Raw genomic sequence first — 17,366 nt, forward strand, 5'->3', positions numbered from 1 at the left:
CATAAAGATCTTATATTGGAGACAGTCTAACTGGTGCCTATGAAACTAGACTAGACTAGATGAAAAAAAGACAACAGATGTGGTTGTATGGAAAATAATAGGAAGAGAAACAAAATACAGCCTGGATTGGACAACAGAATGAATATATATGTGTATAAAGTAGAAAAATCCAAAGGAAATACAAAAACAAATTAGACTTTAGAGACAAGCCACTTTTAAATCTATAGTAAAAATATATTTACTTAGCAATGTTTCAACTAAACACTATTTTTCAAGGCAAAAGCATATACACACACCACAAGAATACCTCAAGTGGTCTTGTGGAAAAACCATCTCAAAGTGGGCATAAGCAGAGCCAGGGCAAACGATATGAGCATTTTATGGATAATGTTACCCTTGGATGTAATACCAGCCACTTGGTAGAATCCTATCTCAAAAATAGTGGATAACTGAAGACTGATTTGTTTGTTGTCATTTTTTCAAAGCTAAACTGGGCTATCTGCTACATCCACTGCAGAATATTAAATCCTGGATTTTAATGTTAAATCTGTAAATTACCACTGTCACACTAAGGATTGCAACTGATAAATGGTGACCTATAGAAGCCAAAAACTAACATAAAGGGAACAGCCAAAAGAAAATGATGAATGTGTAGAGAGGATTTTGCCCAAGAGATAGAAAAATATGTAAGAGAATGAAAAGTCAGGAATAAAACATGAAGAAAAGTAAAATAGTCAGCAGATATCCACATCCTAAGATGATCATGTCAATGGGGATGTTGATGGGCCTATCCTGTAAGAGAAAAAAGCCCATGGAAAATGATGAATCTGAAAAGAGAGGTCTATGATAAGACACATCAAACAGCACAACAAGATACAAGATCTAACCCAGGTGCAAATGGTCCAACAGGTGAGAGACAGAAGGAAAGGTATATGAGGGAGGTAAAGTGTACCTCCTAAGTAGCCAAAATCAAAGGAAAATGTGAATGGTCTAGGAAGAAAAAAAGATAGGTGTGGTAGAAGAAGGTGAGAAAAACAACTATAGAAAATACATCAGAAAAATTTTACCTGTTAGAGTAGTAGAAGGAAACAAGTCAGGGGAGATCAAGAGCTCAAAGCTCAAAAGGGCATGCACAAGACCATGCAAAACCTTATTCAGGTCTCAGTCAGGCAAGGAAGGAGATGAAAATAACAGAGAATAGGTAAAAAATACCTATGAATACCAGAAAAGAAGACAGACTCTGAACTAAAACCAAGAATCCACCAATGAATAGTCATGCAAGAAAAGAAGAAAAGTAGTGCACAAAATTACTGCCAGGAGAAAAGGGGTGGCAGAAAGACCAATGACACAAAGATTTGCTACAGATGATGTTGACACACAAATACAGTGGGAAAGGAGCAAAAACATAACAATAAGGTCACATTAGTGGAAAGTCTGGCTTGGTGACAGATGAGACAAAGCCCCTACATAAGGATAGAGAAAGAATATCCTTCTATGAATAGGGGAAGTGTAAAAATGTGAAGAGAAAGAGAGGAAATAATGAGGAGAAGAGATTGGGGTACAAATATCAAGTAGAAAAAGGTGAAAGTGGTGAAGAAGGCACCATAGTAGGACCCAAGATAGAGAGTATTGTCTAAACTGTGGCAAAGAATCAGGAAACAATTAGAGTAATAGGTATAAAAAAAGAGGTAAGAACAAACCTAGTTAGGTAATAAACAGTGGGCCATAAAAACCCAGAGATGAGAAAGATGCAAAAGCATCCAAGAAAAGCATGTACAACTAATAGTATATATGCAGTTGTAAGGAAAATAATAGGAAATAAAACAAATAAAAGAGATGGAGAAAAAAAAATGGCTAATAGTAGACAGTGAGACCAACAGCAGGATAAAAAGTGGATATCTAAGAATTATAATACACATGATAGGTACTGACAAGAAGAGCAAAAAACAAGACATCAATAAATGGGAAGATAAGAAAAAGAGAAATACCTGAAATTCAAAATGGAAGGTTTGTAGGAAATTGATCTGAATGAAGAGTAGGAGTAAAGGGCAAAGTAGGAAAAAAAAAAAACCTCTGGAAAGAGAACCAGAATAGAAGCTACAGAATATCAGACGAGGTTACAAGAGAAAATGAAAACACAATGAAGGCAACTGGGTAAGAAAATGAAGCTACACATAAAACAGAAGGAGTATGGAAAAGAACATAACCCTATTAGTCCCAATTACAGGGGGACAAGGAATGGATGAATAGAACAGATGTGGTGTAGGTTAAACATAGAAGGGGAGAAATTTCTACAAAGGCTCTTTAGGTAAATGACGAAATACCCTGGATAAAAGGTGAGAATCAGAGAGGGAATACTAAAAAGTAGAGAAAAAAGGGCAAAAATACAAAATAAAGGAAGAGAAAATTGAAATAAAAGATAAAGGGTATGACCCCAAGCTGGTCAGATAGATATCAATGAAAGAGAAACAAGTACAAAAGATGAAGTCTACAAGCAGGACAAAAAGTCACTAAACAGAGAGGGACATGGAATTTGATCAACAGAGCTACTAGAGAAAGGAAGCAGTAGAAATTCTAATAACAAGCTAGGAAAAAAGACAATGCAAACCCAAGAATCGTCAATCATGGGGGGAGGGAATAAAAATGAACACATGCAAAATACAATGAATAGAGCACACCTGAGAATGAAACCTAGAAAGAGAATGGAAGATTATGTTCTTGTAACAAATGCTAAGGAACTACCTAAAGCAAAGTAGGTTAAGGGCATAGTTCAATAGATCATTTTCAACTGAAGAGAATGATTCTACCAACTGGACAAGAGTTTTAAGCCAAAGAAGAATGCAGTAATCTATAACACACCACCGAACAATGGCTGCAAAGATCCTGACAACTAATACTCCAAATTAAATAATGCCAAAGTAAAATGAGGCTTAAATATGAAACACATCACACATTCAGTACTAAGTATAAATCAGTATCACTTGAAAATTTATTACAAAAAATTATTTTTTTGAAACAAAAGCTACAGAAAAGAAAAAGTTTAGTTAATGATGAAAATCTCAATAAACTGAATACAGATGAAAAATTTCAACATGTCTGTACAATACAATGCTGAAGATAATGAAGCTTTACAACTGCAAAAACATAGAAGAAAATTGCACATGGAGGTATGTTTCCCTCCTGTTGGTGGAAAGAGTTTGTCACATGATGACATCATTATACAGTACCTCAATTTGTATAAAATCATGTGAAATTAGATGGGAGTTTCCTCAAGGCTAGTAGCATGCATATATCTTTAGCATATGCACTGAAAATGATAGTTAAGTTGCATGTGGAGGTGAGGTATCTCAGAATTTAGACCCATACTGCTAGATGGAAGAAAAAATAACTGAGCAAAGGGTTGGTGTACAAACAATATTCAATGAAAGAAATCTATATCAGCATTCTAATATTGGCACTAAAAACCAAGGATGAATTACATCTTTGGAATTTGTTTCTCATTTTCTTTTGTTAAGACTTTCAAATGTGTGGTTTTAGAGCTAAGGAATTTTTCACAAGTCTTGTTTTTTTCCTTCTTCTAAATAATTTAGTTTCATAACAGTTATACTTAGCTCTGTAAACATAAGAATTAAAATTTTAACTGTATCTTTTGTACATTAATTCCTTACATTATTATCCAAAATAATCATGACAAACATTAACAAAACAAATCACAAATTTAATTAATATTCATATGCTTTCAGTTCTTGTATTTCTACAACCTATTTTATTACAAATATCACTTACAACCAATAATATCATTTAGAAATTCTATAACCAACACTAACAAAAGGGTGATCAAAGACTTACATAATAAGTTATACAAGATCTTTAGATAATAAAAAAAATGATTACTAAATACACTTACCAAGATACTAAAAATATTTAAAAAATCATTTCTTAATCCATAGTGTTGTAATTCTTGTGTAGACAACTTTTTTGATACTGCCTTTAAATAATCATCCATTGGTAATTTCTCAAATTTTGAAGAACTTTTGGATTTAATTTTTTGAATCTGCTTTTTGCAAAGTTGAGAGTCCTCTGCACCTATATCCCAAGCTTCACTTAGACCTTCATTGCTATTATTTATCACACAGTTTTTGTTAGCACTATAGCTGTCATGAGATGTGGACAAACCCTCAGATTCTTCTCTTTGTGCTTTTATCTTCAAAGATGAGCCTTTAAGTACTGTGGTCTTGAAATCACCTTTAACAGTAAGGGAGCTATATTTTTGTACTGCATGTACTTGATGTACACCACAACTTGTGTGCTGTTGAACAACATGTTCTTCTTTGGTATAACCATGCTTTTCTTGGGAGAATGTATCATTTGGAAATATTACTGAAGAATCTTCAGAACACCTTTGAAAAGAAAAATTTTTAAATTAGCATAACATACAAAACTAAAATCATTCTAACAAACAGTTCAAGTGTTAAAGTGTTTACTTTATAAAGCTTAAAGAACATATTGTACTTCATTCTATGAATACACAGAGAACTCATAGCAAGCTACAAGAAAATAAAGTGATACTATCATGAAAGAAAAATAAAATATTACATTACCATCTTAACATACTACCAATAGTAATAAAACTAACACTACTTCACATCTTTTTTTACACTTCTCCTTCGGATGATCTGCATCTGAAAAAATGTGTTTTTTAGTGGACAACAGTTGTACTTGATTAAAAAAACTTAATATTAGAACAAACAAGAAAAAATGCTTTAGATAAGTAACTGTTTCATAATTCAAAATGTATCCAATGATGTGTTGAATAATCTCTGACTTGATCTTCACAGTGACCTTTGCAATATAAAAGTAGATTAAATACTTATGACAAATAAAACTATGAGCTGTTTTGACAACTTGATTTGCATAGTTTTCTTTAACAATTCATGAAATCAATTAAATTAAATAATAAATTAACTATAAATAGAACAGAATATATGAATTGAAGGTTTATTTCTTCTTCTTGTACTCTGACCACATGTTTTAAAATGTTTCGAGACCAAGTCTTGTATATTGAAAAAGATTATGTCAAGAATCTCTCTATCACTGTAGGAAATTTTTGACATGCAATGACAAAAAAACTTCTTCCAGTACTTTATAATTGCTGAAGTCCTCACAATTCTGTTAGACTTCACTGGCTGGGCCACATAATTATTCCACAATACAAAGATTTCTTTCATACTTTTTTAAATAGTATATCTTATCTTGCTAAAATGGTAAACAGTTTCATGCTATCACACACAAGTAGTTAAAATAATTCAACGTTTATGAGAATTAAGTTGCTCTGAATAAATTTTAATAAGCACATTAGACAAAAATGTTTCTTAAAATCATAAATATAGTTATTGATTAAGATAAAAAATTACATGATATGAAGGGCAGTAATTCCATAACACTACAAAATAACAATGAAACATGAACAATTTCATTAACGAATAGCATTTATAATTTGTTCTAGATTAACTTAACTATTTTCATACAAACCCATTGCTGCTTCCCTAGATGATTCCACATCCAAGACATTTTCACTTGAAGTATGCTCAGAACATGGCAGATCTTTTATGTAAAAGACAGACTTAATATTAAAAAATTAAGTGCAAATAAAATACATTTTAAAATATCAAAAAGTTAAAATCAATATCACACAATATACAATTATACAATGTAACTTACTAAACTTCACAAAATTAATTCAAGTGTTATCTAAAACATTTTTAAAGTAAAAACATCATCTTCCAAATTTAGGTTAATTTTGTTCATGAGGCACTTTTTGATTTTAGGACATCTGCTGCAGAAAAAAAAGTAAATATACACTTTTTAAAAAATTTGAAGAGAAAAATTTAATATTGTGCTTTGTGAATATGTTTATTAACTAAAAATTGCACCTTACACCAAAAATTGTATGGAGTGACAAGTATGTGTGCAAGATACTAGTTTACAGTGGAAAGTACGACTTCCTAAGACCAAGGTATTTGCATGGGAAGACAACTGTACTTTACTAACAATACAAATTCTGTGTTGAGTGACACAGGGGAAGTGCACCTGAATTATAACTAAACACTGGTTGAGTAATAAGCACACCATACTGATATTAACAATATCAATGTGTTGTGACAAATAGAAAGTGTACCTTACATACAAGATATTTGTGTGCAGCAAGGTCTTTTTAAAAATATTATAAATGCAAAAGACAAATATAAAGTATTACAAGAAATGTTTAATAATCTAAAATAAATCTTAAGTACAAAATATTAAAAATCACAATTTTACTACTGTTATTTTGGCTTAAGAAAAATACATTGGCCACTTCCCAAAGCCTTAACTATACTAAATGTGTACTTCAAAAGTTTAATACCATAAATAATATTTACTCACCAAACACAAGGTATGTTTCAATCCAAGAATTTTTATAGCAGACAACATTATGATGTGACAGTTTTGCAAACAATTTCACTTCTCTCTGAACCTAAATTGCAAGAACAAGTTTAATAACAATGGTACACCAACAGAATGTTTTAATTATACATTTATTGTACTTTGTGTATGAATTCTTGACATAAACTTCATGTTAAACTTCAGAAATAATAAAATACAAAAACAGGGAAACAGCTATGTGTTATTACAAGCACGTGTGAAAAGTGGACACTTGTTTATTTTTACAAGTTTGCTAAGAAAGTCCACCCTCCATCGTGACGTTAAAGGTTTGGTTTAGAAGATTACTTAATAAATTTTTCTTCACTCTATTAAGTTTTTTTCACCCTTATTACAGTGAGAAAACAAAAGTCACACTATAAAAATCACTATGGGTTACTACTTTCTGTTAAAGAATCGTAACTATTTATTGAGGAAATAAAGAAACAGCCTACCTTTTCTGACAATCTGCAATTCTTAAATGTTATTTTCTTTATAGCATATTCGTGGCCATCTAATCGAGATCGAGCCTACATACAAATATTTAAATAAATTGTTACAAGGAGTTATCTAATTACACATACTCTTTACCTACTTAATGAAATATGTTCCCAATATTACTGGTGAAAATTCCAGTGAATAAATGCAATTCTATTAACAAATAATTCAAGAGATAAACTTTAAACTGATGTTTAAGTGTCTTTACCTTCACTTGTTTGTTGGTCTAATAAATAATATGATAAAATTAATAAAATTATGTCTCATTATAGCATGATATATATGCTAAAAATAATTTATCTTCAATATATCTGATGACCTTCAGGAACAATAGCTTAGAGAAAAACAAATTAAATACTTTAATTACAAAAACTGATAGAAAAACTTTTGCAAAACAGTAATTATACCAAAATGATATAAAAAAAATATTCTTTTGTAAATGTTTGCAAAATTATTTCTTACCTTACACACTACACCAAAACCTCCTTCTGCAACTTTTCCAATTTCTTGAAATTCATTTTCATATCTACTAAGGCTTAAGTTTGTTGTGCTCAACAAGGGGAACCTAGTAAGATCAAAGATGTGCTAATAAAATTTCAAGATTTAACCCTAAAAATACTATGAGGTCCTCTCTATATGTACCCTATAAACTTTTTGAACACATTTCACTAAACTTTTTAGTGCACCAAACTATGTGAGAGTTCACGACTTTTGATCTTGAGATCCAGAAAAATATAAAAAGCATATGAACTAAGAGCCCTGGTACTAGTTAAAAGGTCTAAGTAAGCAGATATAGTATGATTTAGGTGATATAGGTGGAAGAGCATTTTAATCAATTGGTCAAGAAGACACTCATGCTGAACATGTAAAGATTCAACAGACTATTAAAACAATCAATTAAATAAAATATCTGTTTTTTTACATACAGAAAACAAACATAAAAATAACATCAATAAGATAAAACAGCCATTTTAAAAACAATCAGCATTTTCATTGGATAATTAATATCATACCAAAGTGAGTTGGCTTAATGCTACTTTAAATCTATTGAATTAAAAACATGGCATCTCTATTTCCTTCTAACACTGAGTAGTATCTTGGTTTTACTCAAACAATTCTTAGAACATCTTACCATCTCCACAGAGTTAACCCATTTCTTTTTTAATTACATCATTTATGACCAGGTATAAGAATTCCTCACTAGATCCAACAAATAGCCAGTAGTTTTCTATACCACCATGAACACAAGTGGCTATAAAGCTGCCATTGTGACTATAAACTTGTCCCTTACAAATGATATATTGATGACATTTCCTTGTTATTTGAACAATCAAGTCAAATTTCCAAATTCCTTTCTTATCTTGATTCCCAACATCAAGTTCATATCTGAACATGATATTCACTTCTTTGAGCTTTGCACTTGAGATTTTCCACTTTTTTTCCCTTTTTTGTGACAGTGTAATGATTTTAACCTCTGAAGCCATGTGGTAATGAACTAAACAACAGATGATACTAAATTTCTACTACATTTTTAGAAGCCAAGGCACTGTAGCATTCTATCCAAGAGAACATCATAACAAGGCAGTACTGTATAATCAAACTCCTGCTCCAGTTATTAAGTGGATTTTACTTTTTCATGAAACCAGAAAATGCTGTTTTCATTGGTTATTAAATAGTTGTAACTGCAGTTATACAACTAAAAATTATTTACTGTAAGAACTGACATTAAACATGAGTGTGACATTTGGGCAACTTCTTTATACTAACATCACAAAATATTTTGTTAAATAATCCAATCATGATATATGCTAATGTTTGTTTTTTTATGTATATTTCTTTATTTATTGTTATAAAAGTAAATAAAAAGTAAAATTAAACACTTATAAAGGTAGATGAGAAAAAAAAATAATCATGATAGTCAAATTTTTAGCATGCATACATTGTGTCATACAACCATAATTCTATCATTTTTTTTTATTATGGAAAGCTGTCCAACTGGGGCTTTCAGCATACTCTAATAGTCATTAAATCAACTAAACTAAATGAACCCAGACAGAAACAAATATTAGCTTTTCACTATTAAAATACATAGTGCATACTTATATGTAAAAATATATTGTCATTCTAAAAAGAGGAAAAAGGGCAGTTTAGATTCATGTTGTATTTTTCCTCTCTTAATTTTACCCTACTTTGCTGATTTTGCTACAGGTAGTGTTAGGATAGTGAAAATAGTAAAAGATATAGTTTTACTGAAAAACAAAAGCTATTATTCACTTAGAAGATTCTATAGGTTATGTAACTGAAATATAAAACTACAAGATGAAATTTAGTATTTTCTTAAATTAAAAATCTATTTCCAACAATAGTTAACTCCACGCACAATACAACTATTACTCAGTTGCTAGAGTTTCCTTTCTTGTCCATCTAAGCACCAGTCTGATTGTTTCTTGCTTGTTCCAGTCTTTTATACCACATTCAATTGCCCTTGGCAATATCTGTCTTGTAGCACTCTCCACCTACATCAGTACATTCTCTATCCTGGTACTGTACATAAGCACTTCATTTAAATAATTTTATCACTCTTTCAAGACAGATTCACTCTACAGTCTTTTGCACCAGCTCTTAGCAGGGAGGAAGGGTGTCAGTGTCAGTGAAGGTATTACTGGAAATATATTTGGAGGTGTAGCAAGATGTTAACTTCTAAAACATACTTACCTCCTCTCATAGTAAATATTAGAATCTCACATTGATAAGGTAGAGGGTATAGTGAGAGCATTACCTGTACAGAAAGAGTCTTCACATACATGTGTCAAAAGAAGATTGACACCCTAGTAGGGGAACTGCACTACATCCAGAACATGTGCGCTATTCACCTGGAATTTAATACATGTATTGTGGGTGAAATTTTACATGATTTATCATCACTACTGGCCAGGCTCCCAACAGACAGTAGAGGTTCTACTGCTTAAAGTTAGAATTATAGGGCCATGGTCCCTATATCCCACATGGTGGCTATGGCAATTGAACCTATATTATATATACATATATAGACACATACATAAACACATTTATACAAGTGGACCCAACCTGTAGTCATACAATAATGCATTCTGAGCAAATTTGTCTTGTCTCCAGAATAATGGGGGAGATATAAAACAAACTATGTGGGATGAGACCAAACTCAGACAGCCAAGCACCAAATCTGAACCAATATTATGAGCAGGCATCAGGAAAAAACATCAATGGTCCTAGACAGCAGGGATCCCAAATTTGCCCTCTTCTCTAAGAGTGAAATAAAGCTAGAACTTTATTTTACAGATGAATCAGTAGGAGAGCACAGGGCTGAAATCCTGACTAAATGCATCTATTGCCAATGCTCAAGGGTAAGGTATTGGAGGACCTAAATGCCTATAGCTGCATGTTCCAGTAAGTGGCAAATACATCAATCACTGGTGTTCCAAACCTCATGATATAGCATCTATTCAGTCAGGGGAATCTGGATGAGTTGAGATCACTGATTTGCTTTTAGCTCTCTTAATAGAGATTTAATACAAACCACATTATCTCTTTATATTCAATTAGTCTTTTCAAATTTAATGCTTCTTACTTTCAAAAAGTGTACATATCTTCACCAAACTTTGAGTCATTACAAATTTATCCACAGTAGCCATTAACTTTCCCACAGAAATGATGTTTGGTACTCTGAGTGAAATTGACATTCAACTGTTTAGAACATAACATTATACAATATGTCATCTGATAGATGAAAACCTTTACTTTCTGTTGGTTATGGGCAATATATAATTAAACATGAGAGAACTGTTAAAGAGTTATAAAAGAAGATGGAGAGGCAGATATAGCAGGAGGGTCCAATTTTTTATTTATAGCTCTGTAACCAAACAGAATTGAAAACCATAACAAATCTGGCCTCATGGGAAGATGACCTATCAAAAGAAGGCATCGTAAAACAGAGAATCTAAACTGTCTCCAAAGAATCCAGTATTATCCACAAATTCAGCTTCAGAACCATTCAGAGAAACACCACAGGAACAAATGTATCTTAATTTTTAACATGAAAATTGTCTTGCATTTATATTAATTACTTAAACTCAGAAAATTCACAGACATATCCTCAGTAAAATTATAATGTTCTGTGTATAAAGTACATTTGACATTTACTGAAAGCTTATTAAATATTGTGAAGATATAGACAGTAACTTAGTAATTATAGTAAACATTAATTCTCCAGTCTGGGCATAAATCTTATGAACTGACTATTCATATATAAAGCTTATTCATTGAAAAACAATGTCCACATCTGATGACTTAAAACTGTTTTCAATAACTCCACTTAACACTCAGCTATTTATCAAGTATAGTTTACATTCATAGTAGTATGTCCCATGTAACTTGCAAATTTGCTTTCATTACACTTTCTATAACCTGTAAACTTCCAATAACATCTTAGCTCTCTTAGTGTGGACTCAGTCAATTTTACAGACCCCACAACCTCATTGTACTTTTTTAAAGCCTTTATAGATTTGATACTACTAACTTTTAATAGTGTGTGTATTTATGTATACATATACACAAACAAACATGCACGCATGCACACAATATGTCTTTGCAAAATGAGTCTTTCAGTAAACATTGTAAGACTTTTCTGTACAAAAAATACTTTTCAGAGAGGTATTTTTAATAGACTAAAAAGATGTGTCCTTGAATATATTAAGTTTTTGTTTTGAATAGTCCATATGTTAGAAAAAAATCACAAAAAATTTATTTGTGTAATCTCCAAAACCTCCTAAATATATTTCAAATGATTGGTTTCAGTAAAACTTTATATCTTTTATTTTCTCTACTCTAATCCTACATGAAGTTGGTCAATTTGACTGACATCATACCACAAAAAAATTTAAATAAATCTAAATTACCTTCCTCTTTTCATTTCCAGAATGACTTCAAATGTAACATGAAATTACATTCGTTCATCCTAAGTAGCTTTAAACTCATAACAGTATACATATATTTATAATTAAATGTCATTGTTTTATTGTCTTTTGAACTATGTCCAACAACTACTCTTACCATCATAAGTTAAAATCATTGGGAAATGTGCAGTTCACATCACACTATCAAATTAAATTACTACAAGGCACTCCTAAGTACTTGTTTGCATATACCGCAAGTTATTTTTATTATATATTATTTATTTTACTGAATCTAACCTTGAGAGATCCATACTTTTACATTTACTTACTTTTATAATAATAAATAAAGAATAAACATGAAATATTAGAAATAAAGTACTTACACGAGTATCTTTTTATTTCCCCTGTCTACTATTAATGACTTAACCCTACTTTTTTTATACTGGTAGCAGTGCATTAAATAACTTTTATTTAGTTAAAAAAATGCAGCAAAGAACATAGAATAATAATATGTTAAACAATCACAATTTTTCCAGCTTTATAACTATATAACAAACTCTGCTGTAAATCGATCCAAGCTATTTGTTACCTTTCCTGTACCATGAGGGATATTGATAATTATCCGTTCAAAATACATTATAATATGTCATTTAAACAGATGAAAACCACAGTTTTCTGTTGGTCATGAGTAATATAAAATTAAGTATAAAACAAAACCATTAACAAATCCTGAAAGTGACAATGTGAAAGTGGGGTATGATTTTCTATTTGATAGCTTTGTAAACAAAATCAAAGTGAAGGCTATCTATGAAATCTGTGGTTTGTACAAACAATGACATTTTTCTAGCATGTAATTTACATTTAATTTCATAAGAACTGGAGTGGTGGTGGATAAAATATATAAGAGAATACACCAAGAGAAACTATTTCAAATGTGTCACACTAAGGGAAATTCAAGACTTTTTCAAGTATTGCCTTATAGAATTAAAATGTTAAAACTTGTATACTACTAAAATTATTAGCTAAGATTTTATGCTATACTAATTAGTATAACAAACAAAGAAAAGAATGGTTTAATAAAATTCTGAATGTAAGACAAGCCCTTGTGTCATTTGCAGTAAAGGATACCTGTAGAGATGGGGTTAACTGAATATTTCATGTAAATGAGTACTTTTGTTACTGTTATATTAGATTGAGTAAATTTGTCACAAACTTGCAACCAATAAATTTTATAGGTAAGATTCTTTACCTGATTTTAAAAGAAACTAGACAAGACTAAATTACTGTTTGATTAGAAAGTTATAGTCCTCTGTTGGGTGTGCATATGAAACATACATGGGAAAAAGAAAATATTTACCTTGAGCTTGATGGTACAAGCTCCATGGTGTTATTTAAGTTCTTAACATTTCCATTCTGTTCAAACAAAATATAAAAATGTTAAAATTTGGTTACATAACTTTGATATAAATCCAAAATGTTTTCAATTCAAAACATGACAAAAGCAACATTCAAGTCAAAATCTAGTCTTAGAACATTTTATTACTAATTACATCTTTAAAACATGCATCTAAAAGTGATAATTTTAGCAATGCAAGCAAACACAAAAGCTAAAAAAGAATTGAAGAAAATAATTTGACAAAGGAAAAATAATGAATAAACTCATGAAGCCAAAAGGATATCAAAACATTTTGTTAAGCCTATTGACAGCTTCATGCAAGATTCAAGTTTGTTTAAACTGATCTGGATTTTTCTTTATTTTTTAGATTACAATAACATCAATCAAACTTAAAGTAATCACTGGTATGGAAAACAGAGAATAAAAATTATTTTGTAAGAGGTTTAATCTTAGATGCAGAATTAATTTGCAACATCAGTGACTCCAATTTTATGTACAAATATGGGTGAAGGTGCAAAATGTTCTGAATGATTTTCTTCAGAAACTGCTACATTTACACCATATTTATGAAAAAGGTCAATGAGAAACTATTATGAATCTGTATTGTACATAAGAGAAAAGTACTCAAATGGTGAGAGAATCAGGTAAATCATTTAGTTAAAAAAATCTACAACAACATCCCAAAAAATGAAAAAAAAAGAATGTGTATCATGTGCATCATCAGTCCTGCAGAAATTCCCTACCTGATCAAGACAACATATTAAAACTAGGAAGAACAAAGAAGTGACTGAGGTGGGACCAATTAATCCAGAACACCAATCAGCATTGAGCATACACAATGAATGGAGAAACCTACAAATAGGACAGGCAAAGAATAAGAAGGTGCCAGACAGGGAACATGAATAAAGATGGCAATGCTAAGTCATAAGTGTAAAAATGAGCAACCAAAACAAATAGAATATAGTATCATAGGTTCACAATGTGACATTAAGTCCACAGGATTAGTTCCCAAAAGAGGCCAGTGGGGGAAAAAAAAAAAAAAAAAAGAGCCAACTGCGAGTCCCTATTGGAAGTGGATGGTACATAAATATTACTAGACAGTGTCATACCCAAAAGAAACCAAAAGCAAAGAAGCCACATGCGGAGAGAAAGAACTGTAGATGGCAAACACCCCAACATGGAGAGAAGGAGAAAGAGGTATTCAACAAAATTCCCCCAGATATAGGCAAAGCATGAAAGGAGGTATAAGGTAGACATTCACTGTAGGATAGTCAATAGGGTAAGATGAAGTTGGAAAAGTAGATGGAGAATGAAATAGATAGATTAACAGAGACTGCTCCCAATATTAGCAAGAGGACAGAGGTTTTAAGTACATGAAATCAAGAAGAAAATCTAACAGAAAGTAAGGTAAGATAAATGGAACCAAAGCTAAGTACCCTCTCCCACATGAGACACACAAAAATTCTCAAAATAAAACAATGTCTGGAAGAAGAGGAGAAAGTTATAGAATAAAAATCGTCTAAAAAAAAGTTAAGGTAGGCCTAGTAGATTCTACAGTGGAGACCTGGGAAGGCAAACCATAATCAGGTGGAGGAAAACTGACAAAATATAGGTCATCATAAATGGTTGCAGCAGTTGTAGAAGTAAAGCAAGCAATATTAGGAGAAGATATGGTGGATCCCAGGAGATTTCACAAAATTAATTAATTGTGAGAAGTATAAATTATAAAGAATTAATAAAACAATAAGTGTGTAGTGAAATAAGCATACAGTTACGACAGAAAGTGTTCGTACCCCTGCATCATGAGTAATTTTTTCCTCATACCTTAAAAACTATCAAAAACATCTACATAAATTTTTATGTAAATTTAACAACAAATAAACTGTTTATAAACAAATAACCAAACACAGGAGGGGCAGAAAGTGTTCGTGTGTCTACTTTAATGGTCAGTTGTGTAGCCTTTCAGGTGAATTACTTGGTGCAATCTCTTCTCATGGCCCTCCATAATCATTTGACAGTACTCGACTGGTATTTTCTTCCATTCTTCTTTACAGAAGGCCTCCAACTCTTGTAAGTTTTTCAGATGATGCTGATGAACCCTGGTCTTTAACTCATTCCAAACGTTTTCAATTGGGTTGAGATTGTGTGACTGCGATAGCCACTTCAGAACGCTTGTATGGCTACTCTGCAACCAGGATTGCACATACTTCGATGTGTGCTTAGGGTTGTGCTGGAAGATCCAACGACGCCCAAGCAACAAGTTCTGAGCATCATTCTTGATATAATTACCCAATTTATCAATGTACTTTTCTTTTTTCATGATTATGATGACACGGTGAAGGCTGCCTACACCAGAAGAGCTGAAGGAACCCCATAGCATGATCGAGCAACCTCCATGTTTAACTGTAGGGACGGTGTTCTTTGGAAGATTTTGTTCCCCCTTCTTAAGGAAAATATTGCAAAAATCACTGTGGCCAAAAAGCTTGATTTTAATCTCACCTGACCAAAGAATACTCTTTCAACAGGTAAACGGTTTATCTACATGCTTCTTGCATACCTCAATCATGCTTCTAAATGAACAGGCTTTAAATATGGAGTTCTATGAGGACAGCATGCTTTGTACCCAGAAGAGCGTAACATGTTCATAACTGTAGAGGTGTTTATTTCAACTCCAGTTTCTGTATGTCATTACATGTTAAACGAGGGTTCCTACTAACTCCTCTAAGAACCTTTCTCTTGGTTCTCTCTGGAATTTTGGTGGAGCGTCCAGAACAAGGGAGGTTAGCAGTTGATCCTGTAAGTTTAAACTTGGCAATTATGTTTTGAACAGTATATTTCAGCACATTAAGTTGTGTAGCAATACCGAAAAGAGAGACACGAGACTTGTATTTTACAACAATTCAGTTTTTTAAATCACTAGACAGTTGTTACCTGTTTGCCATGATGATCAAACAGATAATGATGGATATGGCACTAAATTGCCAGAAGTACATTTTTTGTTTGCTAACTTACAATAATTATGAACCCAGGGTCTAGTCCTGGAATGGTATAATGTAGTTTATTCTCCAAACTTAAAGTTTTTACAGGAATATCAGTTTTTTCACACATTCTGAAATGTACAAAAACTTTCTGCTCCTCCTATTTTTGGTTATTTGTTTATAAACAGTTTATTTGTCATTTAATTTATATGAAAATTTATGTAGATGTGTGTTAGTATAATATTCATAATATACTATACATCTATTAGTCTAATCGTGATACTTTTTAAGTTGTGAGCAAAAAAATACTTGGGATGCAGGGGTACAAACACTTTCTGTCATAACTGTATGTGTAATCTGTTATGTGTTCAAAAAAACAAAATATTTAACTGAATTATTGACTTACCCATAAGGTGAAGTACAGGTAAACCAAAAATAACAGACACTTATTAAGCTTAAACAAACTGTGTAGGACAAAGTATATCATTAAACTCTAATTTGAAAACTAACCTAAAAAAACATGTACAATATCAGAGAAGCATTTGTTGACCTTGGCTCCAAGAATCCACGAAGTATAAAAGACAAATAATAATGAAAATGAAAGGGACATTATATTGTAAAACTAAGTAAGTGTGCTGGTTTTTAGCAACATCAGATGTATGTAGAAAGAGTAGTATCATGCACCAAGTTTCAGAAATCAGTGTTCATACTTCAAAATATTGCCAGCCACATTTTGAGAATTCCTGCTTATTGCTTGCTGTGGAATACATTAATGTCTATTCACAATTTCTGGTGATTGTTTTGCTTATACCAGTAAAAAGTGTTCCTTGTGAGCATGATTTTTCTGCCTGGAACTGTAATATCAGAACATGATGTCAATTGCAAGACAGTCCTACTCCAGAAGAACTTAAAAAGCAAAGAAGCACATGTGGGAGTAAGAAATGAAGATGGCAAACTAGGATTAGATTACTACTTGAGAATCAAATTACACAAAATAAAAGCCTATAATTTTGATAAAATATTTGAGCATAAAATTTAAGCTAAAAACAATAAAAAATAAAAAATTTACAGATAAACTTTAAAACAGAACACATTTAAAATGGT

The 17,366-nt window shown here is 31.6% G+C and overlaps 1 protein-coding gene across 4 annotated transcripts in view; it reads right to left on the reverse strand.

The window, feature by feature from the left end:
* The window catches only part of LOC143237377 (eukaryotic translation initiation factor 2-alpha kinase 1-like), a 41,962-nt gene that overhangs the window by 12,911 nt on the left and 11,685 nt on the right, over positions 1-17,366 (reverse strand). For 2 of the 4 annotated variants that reach the window (XM_076476562.1, XM_076476561.1), the window contains exons 6-11: positions 13,246-13,301; positions 7,420-7,522; positions 6,915-6,989; positions 6,424-6,514; positions 5,533-5,604; positions 3,908-4,400 (exon numbers count right to left, since the gene is read on the reverse strand). In XM_076476562.1, coding sequence (XP_076332677.1) covers positions 4,378-4,400; positions 5,533-5,604; positions 6,424-6,514; positions 6,915-6,989; positions 7,420-7,522; positions 13,246-13,301 — 420 coding nt within the window. In that variant the 3' untranslated portion in view covers positions 3,908-4,377. Of the gene's footprint in view, positions 1-3,907; positions 4,401-5,517; positions 5,605-6,423; positions 6,515-6,914; positions 6,990-7,419; positions 7,523-13,245; positions 13,302-17,366 lie in introns of those variants that run through there. The other 2 variants (XM_076476560.1, XM_076476559.1) reach the window with 1 other exon arrangement.

This window comes from Tachypleus tridentatus, chromosome 13 (assembly GCF_004210375.1).
Source record: "Tachypleus tridentatus isolate NWPU-2018 chromosome 13, ASM421037v1, whole genome shotgun sequence".
In the NCBI taxonomy this organism is placed as follows: Eukaryota; Metazoa; Arthropoda; class Merostomata; order Xiphosura; family Limulidae; genus Tachypleus; species Tachypleus tridentatus.